The sequence below is a fragment of the Bubalus kerabau genome, chromosome X (genome assembly GCF_029407905.1).
Source record: "Bubalus kerabau isolate K-KA32 ecotype Philippines breed swamp buffalo chromosome X, PCC_UOA_SB_1v2, whole genome shotgun sequence".
Lineage (NCBI taxonomy): Eukaryota > Metazoa > Chordata > Mammalia > Artiodactyla > Bovidae > Bubalus > Bubalus kerabau.
Window position 1 is genome coordinate 61,272,509 of NC_073647.1, and position 18,324 is coordinate 61,290,832.

An 18,324-nucleotide genomic window follows, 5' to 3' on the forward strand; every position below is an offset into this window, starting at 1 on the left:
GATTCAGCTTATTGTCTGTAAATTCCATTTCTGAGCAATAATCAGGAAAACAATTGGGTTAATAAATAATACAGGTTTATCTTTACAAGGGAAAAGACTGTGCCTGTATTCTCGCTCGACAAAGCTAATTGTCTGAGTACAAAAAGGGAGCCCAATTCAAGCAGCAAGTGCAGATCATCTCGCAAGTCTCATAAATGAATTCATTTCAGGAAGAGGCTCTGCAGAGGCTGAGAACAAGAAATCTCTGCTTAATACCTGGAAAGAGAAGCTCTTGAACTTTACGTTTCTAAAAAGTCTGAGCAGATGGGAAGATTGCATATCTCCAGAGGCCCATTCTTGCTCTGTCCCCAGGATCTTCCTATCCTGTGCAGTTGTGTCACCCTCACCCTTACACTCTGTGCTCAGGCAGACTTGCAGAGAGGGCAAGCTGATGCTACCAGGGCTTGGGAGCAGATAGAATCCCAAAGACCCCAGGACTGGGGTTGATTTTCTTTTCTAATCTGTTTAAAATCATTGGATAGTTCTAATCATTTCATTTACCCACGATGGGTAAGTTTGGCAATGCCCGGTCCGATTATTCAGCTGAAGCATTCATTGCGACCCCTTTCTGTATTGATCAATTATTTAATTAAACTGTACTTCATTAATCCCAAACCAGCACAGGAAACAGAGCTCTTTACAAAATACACATATGAGTGAAGTTGGAGAGCACTGAGATTTGCTTGCCACCCACCCCACCCCGCCAATTCAAACGCTCTCCTCCCTGTTTAATGATCTCCCTGGCAAGCTCTCAGAAAGAGCTCTCACTTCAAGTCATACATCACCAAGAGGTGGCACAGCCTTCAATATCTTTATTTCAAGCTGATTTCTTTTTCATCAAGAAAGGGTCTTATGCGTTTACTTTATGCTGAGGAAATGGCTTTAAAAGAGTCCCCTCTATCATCATCTCCATATAAATAAAATTTTGTAGACCCCCACATTTTTCTCCTATAAAAATTGCCACTGGCAGTCACAGGTTTCAAAGGTAAGAGCAATATTAATTTCCATTTCTCCCATCTGAAATGACTCGGAGCTGAAGGAAAGAAAAGTCATGGCCATTTCACTAGTAACAGGATTAAAGCATTTATGAGGCATTGCAGCTGCTCTTTTATGGTACCTGATTGATATTCATGTGTGGTTAGCATTTGTCTACTAACTTGTGTAATGCAGAGAATAGTAAAAGGGAAACAATAATTGCATGACTGTTACATATTCAGGGGGCTCTGATTCACAGAAGTGTGCATTTCAGTCGGTGTCAAATACAAATCAGACCTACAGGAACATATTTTGACTGGTTAACATGCAAGCACAGATGGCACAAAAGACACACTGGATGTGTAGGTGTGTTGAAAGCACACAAACACACACCTTCATTGGAAATAGCAGCATCATTCATTATCAGCAAACTAAAGAAACAACTTTTTTTTTTCAACCGTTTCGATGAGACACTGCTGGAAAAAAATTCCATGTACTATCCTAAATTGGATATTGTAAGCGAGGGTCAGCAAGACCCTCCAAAGTGCTGATCAGGAAACCTTTTTTTTTTTTTAATTACTATGTGTTATTCCAGTTTCCAAATTTCTTCTCCCTCTCTCTTTACCTTCCCCTCCCCCATCCTCCTTCCCCCACCCCTCTCTCTCTCTCACTCATACCACACACGTACCCTGTACACATTGCAAGGGAAACTGTAACAAAATAGCCCATAGTGACATCCACTGGTAGGGACCAGCTCTTAGTACCACAACAGAGTTCCATATTAGAGGAAAGAACCATCAACTCCAGAAGATTGCTATTTTTAGTGAAACATCTGGATGAAAAGTCTTGTCCTTCATTGGGATGTTTGGTGTCTACCCAACAACCAGATATTTGAAAACATATAGATGACTGGTAGAATTTCACTTCACATAGCAAGACATTTGAGGACTGGATGTAAAACAAGCCAAGAACACACTAAAAAACTCTTATCACCTGCTTCCCCACATACTCCTGTTCTCTCTTCCTCCCACTCTAAGGTTTTCTAAGATTCCACTCACAGGCTCTCTTCAGAGTTTCTCTCTACACAGGACAGGGCAGCTGCCAGCACTCCCTTTCCTTTCAGTACTTGTCCTCAAAACTCTACAGCCCCCAAATCAAGTTGTGATACTTCAAGGTTTTGCCAAAAATCAACCTCTCTTTCTCTCAAGTCTCTCTCAAAATCTCTCTTTCTCATTATTTTTTTTTCCTGCCATAACTTCATGGAGACAGCTGTGCAAATTTTAAAATGATAATTGCTTTTCTGCTCATCATCATTATGTGACAGAATCCATTCGAACAGTAAATGGTTGTCTTCCAGCAAATTGTCAGATCAAAAGAATTGATCAACTGGGGCTAACACAAATTCCCCCTCCCCACAAAAAGAAGCTGCTGTAAGTAGGATGCATGCATTTAAATAGAAAACAAAAGCATTGGGACTTTCACACAGAGACACAGATACACCTTATTCTCCCAAGACAAAGAGGGAAAGAAAGAAAAAGTTGGCTCTACCTGCAGTTGTAGGTCCGGATCTCTTTGTTGTCTCTCTTGCACTTGATCGCCACGAAGATCATAGTGACAAAGAGGATGCCAGCAATGGAGCCCAGGGCGATAATGAAAATCAGGGACAAGTTCACAGAGCCCATCGACTCTTGGGCGTCGAGAGCAGGGGACAGGTAGATTAGGACGAGCGCAGAGGCGGAAAGAGACGTCTTGCCGTGGTCGTGGGCCACCACAATAAGCTCATAGGAAGCCTTGGAGCTCTCGCTGAAGGTGCGAGTGGTTCTGACCTCGCCATTGATCTGGTCTATTTCAAAGAAACCGCGGTCCCCCTCTGTCATGTCATAGGTGACCCGGCCGTTCTCGCCCTCGTCATAGTCATCTGCTTTGACAACGGTCACCAGGTAGCCTATGCCTGAGTTGCGGGGGATGTAGACTTCCGCGGTGCCGTTGATCAGCGGTGGGGCGGTGATGACTGGGGTATTATCATTGACGTCGAGGATGATGACCCGAACAGTGGCATTGCTCTGCAGCGAGGGCAGGCCGCCGTCCTTGGCCAGCACCTTGAATTCAAATGCCTTGGTCTGCTCATGGTTGAAGGATCGCAGCGCATAGATATCACCCGAGTTGGGGTTGATGGAGACATAGGTGAAGACAGGCATGTCTCGCACCTGTGACGGCACAATCTGATAGGAAACACTGCCATTGAGACCCAGGTCGGGGTCTCGGGCCGACACCGAGAGCAGATAGGCACCGGGTGTGTTGTTTTCCTGCACAATGACCTGGTAGTAGGGCTTGGAGAAGTGCGGGTGGTTGTCGTTCTCGTCCGTGATGCGCACGGTAAAGGACTTGGCACTCTGCAGCATGGGCACGCCGCCGTCGCGCGCCTGGATGGTGAGGTTGTACTGGTCATGCTGCTCGCGGTCCAGGCGTCCGTCCACCAGGATAGTGGAGAAGCTCTCATACTCCTGCAGCCGAAAGGGCACGTTGCCCAGCAAACGGCACTGCACGCGCCCATTGAGGCCAGAGTCTCGATCAGACACCCGCACCAGTGCAATTACGTAGCCCGGGGGGGCGCTCTCGCTCACCTCTACCAGCTCGCTGTTTACCGACAGCAGGTTGATGACCGGCGGGTTGTCGTTGGTGTCCAGAACGCTGACGGTGACCTTGCAGTGTGCCGGGATGGAGTTGGGCCCCAGGTCCTTGGCCTGCACGTCCAGTTCATAAACGTGGCCTTCTTCATAGTCTAGGGCACCGGTGACGGTGACCAGGCCGCTGTGCGGGTCGATCTGGAAGAGCTCTCTAGTGCGGTCATTGACATAGCCGTAAAATGAATAGACCACCTGGCCATTGGTGCCTTCGTCTGGGTCTGTAGCGTTGAGACGGATGACGGGAGTGTTGGGAGGTGAGTTCTCTGGCACGCTCACTGAATAGGTGGACTCGCCAAACACCGGGTTGTTGTCATTGGAGTCGGTCACTTTGATGCTGAGGCCAACAGTGCCCAGGTGCGGCGGGTCGCCGCCGTCGAGCGCAGTGATGCGAAAGCTGTAGTGCGACTGCGTCTCGCGATCTAGACTCTTCTCCACCACGAGTTCGGCGAAGCGTGAGCCGTCGCCGCGGGTCTTGATCTCCAGGCCAAATAGCTCGTTTGGCGTCAGCTCATAGGTCTGCACACCGAAACTGCCCGAGTCCGGATCATAAGCGCTGTCCAGCGGGATGCGCGTGCCCGGGCTGGCCGCCTCCGAGATCTCCAACTCAATCTGTGCCGCCGGGAAGCTGGGAGCGTTGTCATTAAGGTCCTTGATCTCCACCTTAATCACGCAAATCTCCATTGAGCTGGACATGACCTCAAGCGAGATGATGCACTTGGGGCTCTGGCGGCAGAGCAGGTCACGGTCAATCTTCTGCTTGGTGACCAACAAGCCCGAGCTGGGGTTGATGTCCACCAGGTGCGGAGCCGAGTTGGACACCACACGGAAGGCAGAGGCCTGCCGTGGGTCCAGTGCAAAGCCCGCCTCCCGCGCGTCCTTGGCCACGTTGGCGATCACCGTCCCGGCGCGCTGCTCCTCTTCTACCGAGTACTTGAGGTTAATGAGGGCGGCCGCCTGTGTCCATAGCACAGCCAACAGCAGCAGCACCGGCAGCAGGAGTGACTCCATGGCTGCGCGGGGCTCTGCCTGGCCTCGCCTCTCCACACCCCTCCGAGACCGACGCCGCCGGCGCTCCAGCTTCCCGCCGACTCGGGCCGCCTGTTGCGCGCGCCCCGGGGCCCCGGAGGCCGCGGGAGGAGTCCCGCCCAGGGCGGCCCGGCGGCGCGGGGGGGAAACCCGCGCCGGCTCCAATGCTGAAGTTGCGGTGGACTCGGCGGGGGCTCTCGCGGGGCCCGGGGGCTCCGAGGGGCCGAGGGAGCGCCGTGCGGCCCCGAGCCCCCTCCCTCCAGCCCGGCTATTCAGTTTTCCCCCTTCAAAGTTAGCCCGGCGCGACTGGCAGAAGCGGCGCAGGGCTGCGGGTGGAACCGCGTCTGAGAAGCCGGATCGACGCGCTGCTGAGTCCGGACCGCACTGGAGGCGAAGGCGGGGAGTGCAGTGCGGGTACAGCCTCTCAGGCACTACCCGACCCACCGCGGCGCACCGGCACTGGGGCTGGTGAGCACGCTGTCTGTGCACCTGGCATGCGCAAGGATCTACCCCCAGTTCCCCTGGCTCACCGCAGAGACAAGACCCGCCTGGAACGCGCCCTCCGGGATCCTGGGGGGCCACGCTGGCCTTTTCGAGGCCTGTTCGGGAGAAAGGGGGGTCGCAGGAGGGAGTTTGAGTTGCTGTCAAGCGCCGCAGCCGTCAGAGTATCCGGCTGAGCGGGATGGCAGTCCTCCAGCCCGCAGAAGACGGGGGAGGGGATAGAGGCTGCCGAGACGAGAGCTTGCTCCCTTGCACTGTGGTTGGCTTCAGAAGGCTTGAGAGGCGCGTGTGTCCAGGATCAGAGGTGGACACGGAGTCACCCCCACTGAGCAGCTGGACTGCGGACTTCTGCGTCTCAGAAATTAAAGTTACCAATGCAGCCCGAGGCTCCACGTCAAGTCTGTGAAAACCGGCCGATGGAAATTTGCTCAAGAAAATAAAGGTCCAGTCTTTCCAATGGCCGGGGGGCGGGGTGGGGGAGTGGGGAGGAGGGGAGGGAAAGCAAAAACAGTACCGGCCAGGAGAGGCGGGGCCGCGGCCGCTGGTACCAGGGGCTTCTCCTCCTCCCTCGGTCTGGACTGGGGTGTCGCTCCGAGGGCCGCCGCTGCCAGGGGAGGAAGCCCTCCTAGCTCAATCGCATGTCGCTGGGGTCCGCCTCAGCAGCTGCCACGGTCGACGGTTATGTCGCCGCCGAAGTTTACTTGCGGGAGCTTCTTGATTCCATCCTCCTGGAGAGGCGCTGGCCGCGCAGCGTTGAGCTCACACCCTCCCCGGCGCTCGCGGGCATGGGAGGTCTATCTCGCTTTCTCCTTCTGTCTTGGGCTGTGGGTGAATGTGTGAAAGAAAGGAAGAGTGAGTGTATGGTGCGAGGTGTGTAAGTGGGGAGTGTGAGAGAGCAGGGGTGGGAGGTTTCGGATCTCGGATGAATCCGCTCAGCCGGAGTGCCGCGGAGCGCAACGGGCCAAGGGTCTGCGCCGGGCTAGGGACGCGGGTGCCAGTGCCCCCCAGGCAAGCAAGAGATGGTGTGAGGGAGCCGTGCTGCCGTCTGCGCCCGCTCGTCAGTCTCCTCTCTGTGCCTGCCGCCGCCGCTACTGCTGCTGCTGCTCCTGCCGATGCCGCAAACTACTGGCCGTGGAGTCTGGAGAGAGCAGGAGAGAGCCGGAGCTGCTGAGACAGGCTACGCCAGGCACAGGCCAATCAGCGCTCAGCCCAGCGGGCCCCGGTCTTGGGGCGGGGCCAATGCGCGGGAGGGGGCGGGGCCAGCCGGAAACTTACACACTGGCGGGACCAAGTGGTACCCCAGCCCACTGAGCCAAGGCAGCAGTCTGGGAGGCCAGTCAAGCCCAGCAGGGGTTAGAAGGCAGGGTGGAGCAAGTCGAGGGGTGTGCTGGAGCTGCAGCTGAGCCTCCCCAGGAACTGTGCGCCTCTCGTGTTTGTAGAGATTGCAGGAGAGATGAGGATTTGATTCTCTCGGTGTGTTTATCTCCCTCACATATCTTCATATTTTGAATATAACATTCATATTCATATTCTTTCTCTCCCCTCCTCCCGCCCTCTTTTTCTCTTTGCCCTAGGTTTGTCTGTCAGTTTCTCTTTCTTCTTCTCGGGTAGTGGAAGGAAGAAAGGGAAGGAGAAAGCGCCCCAGACGTGGTCATTCATCCGGCTCTTGGCCAGTGACTCTTCAGCTAAGAGCCGCGGCAGCCATCCTCCCGGACCGTCACCCCCATCCCTCCTTCCCGAGCAGACCTGTAAGCCCCCACACCCACCCCCGGCGCAAGCAGGGTCCCTGACCCGATTCGGTTCGCTCTTGTCTGTTGTCTGTTAATCAAATGGGATCTGTGGCGCAGGGACTGAGCCACCCAGAGGGCTGGACACATTTCGTTGCCCCTCACCCAACCCCATTGGAGAATTTAGCTCTCTATAAATAAACTGTACATTTGAGAAGAGCAGGTGGGCGGACGCCGCCGCACCGCGCCAAGCTAGGAGAGCTGCGAGCCCAGCGGGAGCTGCGAAGCTGGTGCTCAGTCTACGTTGGTCGCCGGCAGCTGGAGCCGGCGCGGATGTGCGGGGCTCCCCAGCTTTCCTGCAGTGCCTCAGTCCCAGGGGGCTGCCAGCTTCTCTCTGGCGGTGGTGGCGACGGTGGCTGGCGTGTGCCGGTGCGGAGAAGCGGGAGGCCGGCGTGGCCGGGGTTGATATCAAACTCGGCTTCCCTTCTGGACTGAAGGCGCCCTGGGGACAGAGGGGGACTCCTCCCTACCCCGTCCTGATTCTCTTAATTAAGGTCACGGGCTGGAAGAATCAAAAGTACTTCTCTGAACTGTTGGGATGTTTTGTTTTTTTCATCATAGATTGGGGGTGGAGGAGGGCTGGCTTCTGAATTCACAATTCTTGAAAGAGTGCATCACCCTTCCGAGTGAATCGTCTTGGATATTTGGGAGTCTTGGGTGAGCAAATTCATAATTAACCCAGAGACACTGGCCCGAGCCTGTGTGCTTAAAATGAGACTCACTTTTGCCCTTTAAAAAACACTAAACAAGGGGAAAAGGCATTTGAACACATAATAGGTTTTCTCAAAACTGCCATGTTTTTGCAGAGAACAGCCTAGCTGCTTTTTAAAAATACTTCTTTTCCCAAGAGGAGCTAGTTTAGCGGCCTTTACTTTGGCAGGAGGAAGAAGAAGACAGCTTTCTCCCTCAGAAAAGAATTATTCTGGGATTGAGGTTGAGACCCCCCCGCCCCAACGTGCATCTGAGACCAAGGGGAGGGCGCAGAGAGCTTGATCCGCTTTCCGCGTGGGGGTCGTTTCACTCTCTCATATTAGGATGCAATTCAGCCCAGAACATCTAGGAGAAAATCGAAGCATCTGCAATGAGTATCATTTAATTTGGTCATTTAGAGGTGCAGGTGAACAACAGAGTTGTGACTCGAGGGAACCGCGTGGCCCGCCTGCTTTTCTGCAGACCCTGCCTGCCGGAGGAGAGTGACAACATGGCAGGCAACGCGGATGCACCTCACAGGCTCCGCAAAGAAGGGCTCCATTTGATTTATCACAGTTATTTACCTTTGATGTCAGCGAGTGGGAATGAAGTGCATCTTGGTCTAATTAAAACGGCCTAAAAGGCATTTGAAATGGGTTGCTATCTGATCACGGGATATGAGTTCGGCGTTTGGCAGCGTTCTAAAATATTGCTTGGACTATTTAAACAGAACAATTAGCAGCATGCTAAAATGTTTGCATGCTATGCTTAGAAGCTTTAGCTGTAAACTTTAAGGCGATCTGTTCTCCTTTAAGTCAAAAAAGGATGATGCTGCTTCCTTGTGGCGAAGGCTGTCAGGAACCCACTGATCAATAAAAGTAAACTGGCGCCTCCACGGCTTGACTGAGCGGGAGCAGAGTCTGAGAAGTAGTCTCGGCCATTAACAATCCCCCAGGTAACAAGAAATGGAAGAATTACTCAGGTAAAATGATTATCATTGCTGTGGCATCTGAAAAGATGCACACAACAAGATAAGAGGGCTGAGGACCTCTTACCTTGGGGAATGCTAATAGAATGTCTATAGTCTGTTGTCTTTAAAAGATAAATAAGAGAATTCAATCCATGTACAATGTCATTACCTTTGTAATTGCAATCACATTGTAAAGACATGTTCTGCATTTGCAAAGACAAATGTGCTCGCTTCGCTACAGAGATCACACGGGGTTCCCTGGGTCCTGCTCGCTGTTCACACTCAATGCTCCCCGCCTTTCCAAGTAGAGCATCCGAAGTACTCCCAGCTATACTAAACCGCTTTTATGAAAACCAGGTGCCAGGGAGGCTGGGCCATGTGCCTCTGCTTTCTTTCCTTCTCATCACCTGCAAGCTCAAAGTGATAGTGACACCTCCCCTCCAAAAAATAGTTCTTCCATTCCCCTAGTCTACTTCTACAGATAGCCCTAAAGCCGCCGCCGCCGCCGTTTGCTCTCAGAATGTATTTTTTGCTAATAGACGCCCGTTATCATTATACTCCAACAATGTTTGCTAATATACACGCTTGATCATCGTACTCCAACAATGCTACTAAGTGAGTAGCCGAAAACACCTTCACGATCAGGAATTTATTAATTGAATAAAAACAGTTCTGGGTGTAGATAATGAAAACAAAAAGAAAGTTCTCTCAGTCTTAGGTTCCCTTTACTTCAATCCTGAAGTGCGCCCCGCCTTTTCAGCCTCTTTCGAGACACAAGAGGGACATCTAGCGACTGTCCTCAGTATTTTTGATCCAACCTTTGCTAAAAAACACTAGGCTCCCCTGGGTATCAACTACATTGCTGTGCAGCCCAGGGCAAGCTCTCTGGGCCATTGCTATGCGGAGGAAGCCAGCTCTTTGGGCCATAGTAGCTCTTTGGATCACTGAGGCAAGAATCAAAATGGTAAGGAGATTTTTTATTAATCTTTAAGATTTCAGTCATGCTACTGAAATAATGCTGAGTGGCAATGGAAGAATAAAGTGAGGAAAGCCTTATATTTAAATTAATCTGATATATGAGGACAATTCTTGGTGTTCCAACATTGACAAGGATAAGGTAAAAAGGTTTAAAGGTTAAAATTGATGGTAGAAACTAAAATACTAGCATATGAGGACTATAGCACTGACAAGTTTGAAGGATCTTTCTGACATGTGTTTTTTAAATGTTTGCTTCAAGCTCCGAAGAGATCAGCCTTCAAATAACTTCATTCTCACTCTCTTCCCTCTATCCCCCAATGTCCCTGCTGCAGAAAACTGGATTATCTTCTACCTTGGCTTTTGTTGCATCTCATGGGCATTCTATTCTACTCAACCAATTTGACCCGATGAGGTTCTCTTAGAAAGAAAAACTTGATTAAAAAAATTGCCAAAGTCAAACTTTTCCAGCCTGCACACATAATCTTCTTACTTAGGTTACAATGCCTAGAATAGAGAGAATGAAAGAATGAAAATGGAGATAACAGCACAAAACTGAAAAGTGTCCTTGATAAAGTCATTGTCTTATTTCATCTTTACAATAGCCCTGGGAGGTAAAACGACTTTGCAGATGTGGAAGTAGACTTGCAGAGCAGTTCAACGATTTTCTAAGATGACCTCATTACACAAAACTCAACCACTTCCCTTGTGAAATCAACTAGTGTTGGCTGTGTGCCCAGCATTGTGTTAGGGACTGAGAACTTTTTTTTTCTTAAGATGGTCTTGCCCTTGTGATGTTTTAAATTCAGTTGATTAAGAGCAGTGTGTAATTCTATAAGCTATAGAATTACATACAGCTAGCTACAGCTTCCTGAAATTCTGTCCCTTCTGCCCAAAGTGATTGCCAACTTCTAGTGAACCACCAGCCACCACACACACACACACACACACACACACACACACACACATACACACACACGTAAACAGACACACACACTCCCAGGCATCATAAGGAAAGGCCTTAAGAGGAGCAGCAAGGGATGTATGCCTACTGGGCATGGGTGGGGTGCATTTTCACCATCCTGGATGCTGTTTATGACCCTTCTAAAATACCAGGAAGACAAGAGAATGGGGCCAAGAAAAGTCTTTGAATCCCTTGTACTTTTTCCTCTCTCTTCCTCCCAATCCCCCTTTTTTTGTGACAAAGGATAATAGTGACAGCCAGGGAGTTGTAGCAGGAAAAACAAAGAGCAGACAGATAAAGTGTTCTTTAAGTGCTAAAATTGTTCATCATGACCCTGATGCTTGCCTTTTCCAAGAAACACAAGAGAGTTAGGGGATAGTAGTGAAAAAGAGACAGAAATCTATTAATCACTCCAAGTCTTCCCATTTTGATGAGGCCAGCATAACTGAACAGATTATGCCCAAGTCCCTTCCATGCTTATCCCCTCTCATTAGGAATGGCACTTCCTACAGGGCCAAACTCCTGCTGCTAGAAAACTCACAACTGGTCCCTACATAAACACACATCGTGGGGACCATTTAATTAGCAAAAGCTAAATCAGCAGATACATTTCAATAAATGACACTACTCTCTAACACGTTCTGTACTATCCTGCAGTGACTACCTGTAATGTTTTGACAGCACCATTTGGGCTCAACAGCATTATTGCCTGAACCTTTTCATGTGAATTCTCTCCAAGTGGGTCCCAAACGCTATTTTCCTAGGTGCAAACTCATACCAACTGTTATTGTTCCCCACCACTAGCACTTTTGAAAACAGAAAGGTCTCCCTTCAAAGGCATTCTGGTCAGATCATGCCCAGCCTTCTTCCCACCACTAATTCTCTCATCCCAAGGAGGAGGGTGAGAGTGATATTCCACACCCCCACTACCACCAGAGGAAGTGCTTTCTTGACAACTTGGGAAAAAAAAAAACATCACTAAGTAAGAGACCTCAAAAACCAACTGAAATATGAACTGAATACTAAAAAGAGGAGATAATCAAAAATGTACAGACTGGGGATGCTTTCTGTTAGGCCAAACCACTTTTTTTTCACAGCTACTCCCACATTTTAGTACTGCAACCCAGTAGATAGATCCTAGGAACCCCTATACAATGTGTAACTCCCTAGATTAAAGCTCCAGATGCAGGCTTGGCTTTTGACTCACAGCCTAGACTTCTCTCAAAAGCTCTTCTGCTATTTCTCGAGTGTGTCAAGTGGAGCATGAAAAGAAGCAGAAATATCACTGAAAAGAATGGTCAATGAGTGCTGAAGGACCCCTGACAAAACTATCAGCCTTACAGGAAGGTTTTGAAGACCAGCTTTCCAAAATAAAAAAAAATAAAAATAATCTATCTGGTTGCCCGGTTTTATAGAAAGCTGGGTTCTTTTTGGCGATGTCCACAGGACTGGAAAAAAAGCAAATCAGACCTTGAAAACTTGGAGATAGATGGTGATGGAGCTGGGGTAGATGTGTGAACTCCATGCTAGGAAAACCCTTTTGCCTTAAGTTCAAATAAATAGTAATAGCCAAAGAGCTGGTAAAAAGAGGAGTACAAAAAATCTGATGAGCCAGCTTCCTGGGTTTCTCTAGTTATCTTGGGCAAAAGATTATTTCAATGAAGACCCCTGACCTGCTGTACATTCTTTAGTCCTAGGTGACCAGGCTGAGCCTGGGGTTGTTCTTGGTTCCTCTAAAACTTCTCCCAGAAATCAGAAGAAGCCTTGTGTAGCTCCCTGAGAGTTCCAGCTGCTCCACTGACTAATTTGTCACTGAACTAGGAAACTTACTAGTTGGTTTAATGTCAACTTAAGAAGGAAAGAAAGACAACTAATAAACGTGAAGAACTTCTGGTTTGACAACTGCAGTTACATTACCTGGGCTAGCGATGTAAGTACCAAAGGCATGCCACGTATTCCACTAACAGCGCAATGCACAGTACCTGCTCAGGTTGACAAGCCCTAGGGCAGTGGAGAGTAAACTGAAAGATGGAGATCCTGGTAGGAAGCAGAGAGAGCACCACAAAGGGGACAGATAGAGCAGAAGTGACAGAAAAATCATTTTAGCAACAGAGAAATTATTCACCTTTTTTGAATAAGAAGAAAACAATGGCTTACCAGCCTGGAAAGCATCCCCATATGGGGTCCAAGAGTTTGCATACTGATGCACTGGACTTGGGGAGGAAACGAATATTAATTTGTGTCTATTGCCTGCAGCTGGGTCCAGGACGGTGAGAGAGAACCAATGACCTTTCTTCCAAAAGCTGGGAGGGGTAGAGAAAGATGGTGTCCTGTATCACAGAAGACATCAGCTGGGCTGAGCTGGGCTGGTCCCTTTCAGCAAAGATCACAAAATGCAGTGACATCAGTACCAGGAAGTATCCACTCAGGGATAGCCGCCTAGGCACTAGTGATCAAATTAAATCTTGCACCTAATGACAGGCTGGTAAGAAAACTAACAGTCTTGGAGCAGAGCTGGCCTAGCTTGAGGCCCAGGCAGCTCTGCGTCTTTTCTGCCCTAGCAAACAGTGGAACTTGAGAAAGCCTCGCTGTCTGGCTGTGCAGTTTCATTTGGGGAAAGAGGCAATCAGTTCTGGAAGGCTGACCGAAAAGAGTGGACAGGATGATAGCTTAAAATGAGATCTATCAATGACTTCGTTGCAACCCCAGCCAAACAATCAAAAGCAAATAGTGAGTTTTTATTTTTTTTTTTTATTTTTTTTTTTTAATTGTTTTTTTTTTTTTTTTTTAAATTTTATTTTATTTTTAAACTTTACATAACTGTATTAGATTTGCCAAATATCAAAATGAATCCGCCACAGGTATACATGTGTTCCCCATCCTGAACCCTCCTCCCTCCTCCCTCCCCATTCCATCCCTCTGGGTCGTCCCAGTGCACCAGCCCCAAGCATCCAGTATCGTGCATCGAACCTGGACTGGCAACTCATTTCATACATGATATTTACATGTTTCAATGCCATTCTCCCAAATCTTCCCACCCTCTCCCTCTCCCACAGAGTCCATAAGACTGTTCTATACATCAGTGTCTCTTTTGCTGTCTCGTACACAGGGTTATTGTTACCATCTTTCTAAATTCCATATATATGCGTTAGTATACTGTATTGGTGTTTTTCTTTCTGGCTTACTTCACTCTGTATAATAGGGGGTTTTTAAAATCAATGCTTTGTAAGATGATGAGCCAGCCAGTGGAGTTCAAGTTGGGGTGGGGTAACAAGGAGGTTGGGGAGAGAGGGTGGAAACATTCCCTCTCTCAAGTCACCCACCAAAGTAAACAGCTGCATTTCCTTGAAATAGCAGATTTTGGTCCCTAGCAAAACCAGGCATCATAAGGAACTGCAGTTTCCTAGCACAGCAAAACAAAAGAGCAGGGGGCAAAACACTTTTGAAAACAGGAAGGCGTTTTGGCAACAATCACAAGGGGGCTGGTAAGTCATTGTACTCCTGGGATCCATCTGCTGAGCTCCAGAACATCCTCCCCACACTCCACCCCCATACAGCTCTCAGATTCCATGCCCTGGGTCAAGAGCAGGGTCACTCAAAAAGAAACCTTAAAGTGAAAAAGATAGGCTTAGCCTGAAGATGACAAGTGAGAAAATCCAGGTCTGATTTCTTCCATCCATGGAGGTGTGGTGGGAGAGACAGGAATGCCTTTCTGATTCTTGGTGCCATTGCAGAAAAGCAAGAACAGGTTCAATTAAATTAATGGAAAATACATTTAAAATAAAAACGGCATGCAGCTTCTTATCAGCTTAGAATTTGCTGCTGCGAGAGACCATTGAGAGAAGCCTAGCAACTGCATCTTTAAAGACTTGAATAGTTTTATAGCTATTAATAATTTTGTTAGTCATGCAATGTAAGTGAACACTAGCAAGGTAAGCAAATTCCATGCTCCATAGCAGAGATCAGGGTTATCTGGGGGAAGAAAATTTTAGATAGTCTCTCTCTTCAGTGTTAATGTATATGGAGACATCTTCCGCAGACCTTTTCTCCTAATGTAAAGAGAATAGAATGTAAAAATAATTATATATAATGACATGACTTTACATATATATATATATTTTAAATATGTGTGTGTATATATATATATATATATATATATATATATGTATTTTTTAATGGAGTGACATACTTGATCTCATAGTTTTTGAAATCACCAGGTTAAAACCCCAGCAGAGGTAGTCACCTACCAAAGTCAGAAGAAAATTCCCAACTTTGAATTTCACGTATTTTCTTATACATTAGAGAAGATTCACACATGGGCCTCTCTTCTTTTATAACTCATGGTTCTGAATATTACTTAGTGAACCATTAACCTGTTCCAATATAGCATTACATTTGTCTAGCCAAGGAGAGTAAAATAAAGATGCTTAATTTAGTTCCCTTTTCCCTGAGAAATAAATAGCTGTCACACATCCAGAACAGCAGGGTTCATGAACAGCTTTGGAACATGGAGATCAATGAAATCTGATCCTCTCTTGAGAAAAACAGATCTACATAGAGTTTAACCAGATTTCCTACCATAGGCAGTCCCTGGTCATCAGGAAGTCTTTGAAGTCCCTCCCAGGTTTCCTGTTCAGGCTTGTTTGATCTGCTGTGAACATAATTATTTTAAAGCAGTTTTATAAATGTAAATTACTCCACAAATGCAAAAATACTTATGTCCAACCTAAGCAACTAATTTCTGATTTCTGAAAGTTGCCGTAGATTGGTCTAAGATAGACATAAATTGGTCTAAGAAAGGCATAACAGGATAATTCAACCTCTGAAGCAGATTTACTTGTAAGGACAATGGTTGTGATGATAACTATTTCTTCCCTGTCCCTTCACTTTCTCATCCTAGTAACTATTATTTGCACATGAAAGGACTTTAATGTTTTAATACATCCTTATGAAATATAGATCTCTTGCCAACTATAATTAATCATGACCCTTACTTCAATTTGTTTTTTCATCCCCATTTAAGCCGTCACCAATAGGAAATATTACTTAGTTGATCTAAGTTCCTATACTTGATGCTTAAGGCTGAGAATACTTAACAGTGTAAGATGTGAATCTTCCCCTCCAAGGGCTTAGAGCCTAGCTATGAGTATCATAAAGTAGAACTACAAATAGAAGGAAGCATTTATCAGGTATCCAAACATAAGTACTCAGCATTGAAATAACCTAAGTCCCAAGGAGTAGCTAAAGACCTAGAAACTGTGGGGGAAGTCTTTCAGTTGAGGGAAAGGCACATATGGCACCCCACTCCAGTACGCTTGCCTGGAAAATCTCATGGACAGAGGAGCCTGGTGGGCTGCAGTCTGTGGGGTCGCTGAGAGTCAGACATGACTGAGCGACTTCACTTTCACTTTTCACTTTTCACTTTCATGCATTGGAGAAGGCAATGGCAACCCACTCCAGTGTTCTCACCTGGAGAATCCCAGGGACGGGGAAGCCTGGTGGGCTGCCGTCTATGGGGTAGCGCAGAGTCGCACACGACTGAAGTGACTTAGCAGCAGCAGCAAAGGCACATAAGCTGCAGTAAGTTTGTCGTGTTTGGCAAACAGGAGTATGAAAAGTAGTGAAAGTGTTAGTTGCTGAGCCATATCCAACTCTTTGAGACCCTGTGTGCCTGCCAGGTTCCTCTATCCATGGAATTCTCCAGGCAAGAATACTGAAGTGGGTTCACATTCCTTCCGGGGGATCTTCCCAACCTGGGGCTCAAACCTGCGTCTCCTGCATTAGCAGGCAGATTCTTTAATGTCTGAGCCACCAGGGAAACCCAAACAAGAGTATAGTTTTGCTCAAATATTTATTATACAGACACCATTGAACTAAAAAGGTGTAATTATTAATGGCACAAGCTCTGGGGATAAACAGATCTGGATTCAAATCCTCGTTATACCATTTCCCTAGCTGGATGACATTTGGCAAATTAGTGTAGTATCTATTTCATTAATTGGCAGGATTACATGAGATGATGCTTGTAAAGTGAGGTGACAGCTGTAAAATAGTTCATGTTTTACATGCGTAGCCCAGAGTAAAGAACTCAATAATTTTTAGCTGTTATATCTACTGAGCACCACAATGTGCCAGATATAGAGTGCCAGGCTACTAGTAAGGAAGATAAAGCCTCTGCCCTCAAGGATCTCAAAATTTTATGTAGTGGAGTAATGGGAATTGAGGTTAGAAAGTTAGGTAGAGGCTACTGTGCAGGGCCTTGATTGCTAGCATGAAGAATTAGAAACCTTATAATGGAGGCCAGTGGAATCACCAAAGGCTTTTGAAAGAGGTAGCAACTAAGTATCATTTACATGATTCATGGTTCACTTGAAAATAAATCAGGTTGGCTTTGTCTTCCTTCCTCTAGTTTACCCACATTTGGGCTTCCCAGGTGGTGCTAGTGATGAAGAATCATTCTGCCAATGCAGGAGACACAAGAGACATGGGTTTGATCCTTGGGTCGGGAAGATCCCCTGGAGGAGGGCATGGCAACTCAATCCAGTATTCCTGCCTGGAGAATCCCATGGACAAAGGAGCCTGGTGGGCTACAGTCCATAGGGTTGCAAAGAGTCTTGACACGACTGAACTGACTCAGCACACATGCACTCCATGATTCTTACACAAGCCAAATTCCAATACAACACATACCAAGGCAGTATAACTACAGTGAGTTCAGGATTCAGGCTGAGAATGGGTGGCAACACTGAGGCCAGAAGTATTGCCAGTCAGAGGAGGCTGGTATCAGCAATGGTAGAAACAATCCAAGGTATTGTTTCCAAGGAATTCATGAAGGCCCAAAATATTTCGTGGAAGAAGAGGACAGGATACATCCAGCAGCAGATGATTCCAGGTAAAAAGCACAGGTGGAGTCTTTAGTTGGTTCCAAGAGATCTTACTGTGACACAGGGTACAGTGAGTAGGATCTATGACTTGGAGGCTACATAGTCATCTAGGGTACATTGCTAATACACATCATGCTAGGGTAAAGGAGTCTTTACAATTTTCACAGTACATTTAAATTATTTCATTGTGTGTACCTTCAAAATCCCCATATCCTCAATCACTTAGCCTTAGTTATAGTTCGGATGATTGACATAGGCTCTGGGTCTGGACCTAGAAATGGGTCTCAATAGTAGATCTAGTTGTTAATAGCTGGAAAAGGCAAAGGCAATAATAAAAAGAAAGAGATTGACAAAGAAGACTGGAACATGTTGCCCTGGCATTTTTGTTTGTAGCAAATGTTCCTTGAAATATAGTGTTCCATTGATTGAGACCTGGGAATCTTCTTATTACAGAGAGATTTTATGATAATAAGAGCTTGGAGGAAAGAGATACTTGAATTATTTAAAAATATTCCTTCAGTTCAGTTCAGTCCTCAGTCGTGTCTGACTCTTTGCGACCCCATGAATCGCAGCATGCCAGGCATCCCTGTCCAACACCAACTCCCAGAGTTTACTCAATTATCATTAATTTACTAATCCAGTATTTATTAAGCTCCTACTTTGTGCTGGGCACTGAGAAAAGGAGAATGAAAAACCAAATACAAATGTGGTTTCTGCCCTCATATAACTTTCAGAATAGTGGAAGAGAGAGACTAAAAAAAAGACTAACACCTACAACAATTTAAAGTTATAATAAGTGATATGAAAGACACACACGTGGACTGAA

At 47.1% G+C, this 18,324-nt stretch overlaps 1 protein-coding gene across 2 annotated transcripts in view; it reads right to left on the reverse strand.

The window, feature by feature from the left end:
* The window catches only part of PCDH19 (protocadherin 19), a 132,228-nt gene extending 126,893 nt beyond the window's left edge, over positions 1 to 5,335 (reverse strand). For both annotated transcript variants that reach the window (XM_055563506.1, XM_055563505.1), the window contains exon 1: positions 2,563 to 5,335. In XM_055563506.1, coding sequence (XP_055419481.1) covers positions 2,563 to 4,709 — 2,147 coding nt within the window. In that variant the 5' untranslated portion in view covers positions 4,710 to 5,335. The remainder of the gene's footprint in view (positions 1 to 2,562) is intronic.
* Positions 5,336 to 18,324: the final 12,989 nt, after the last annotated feature.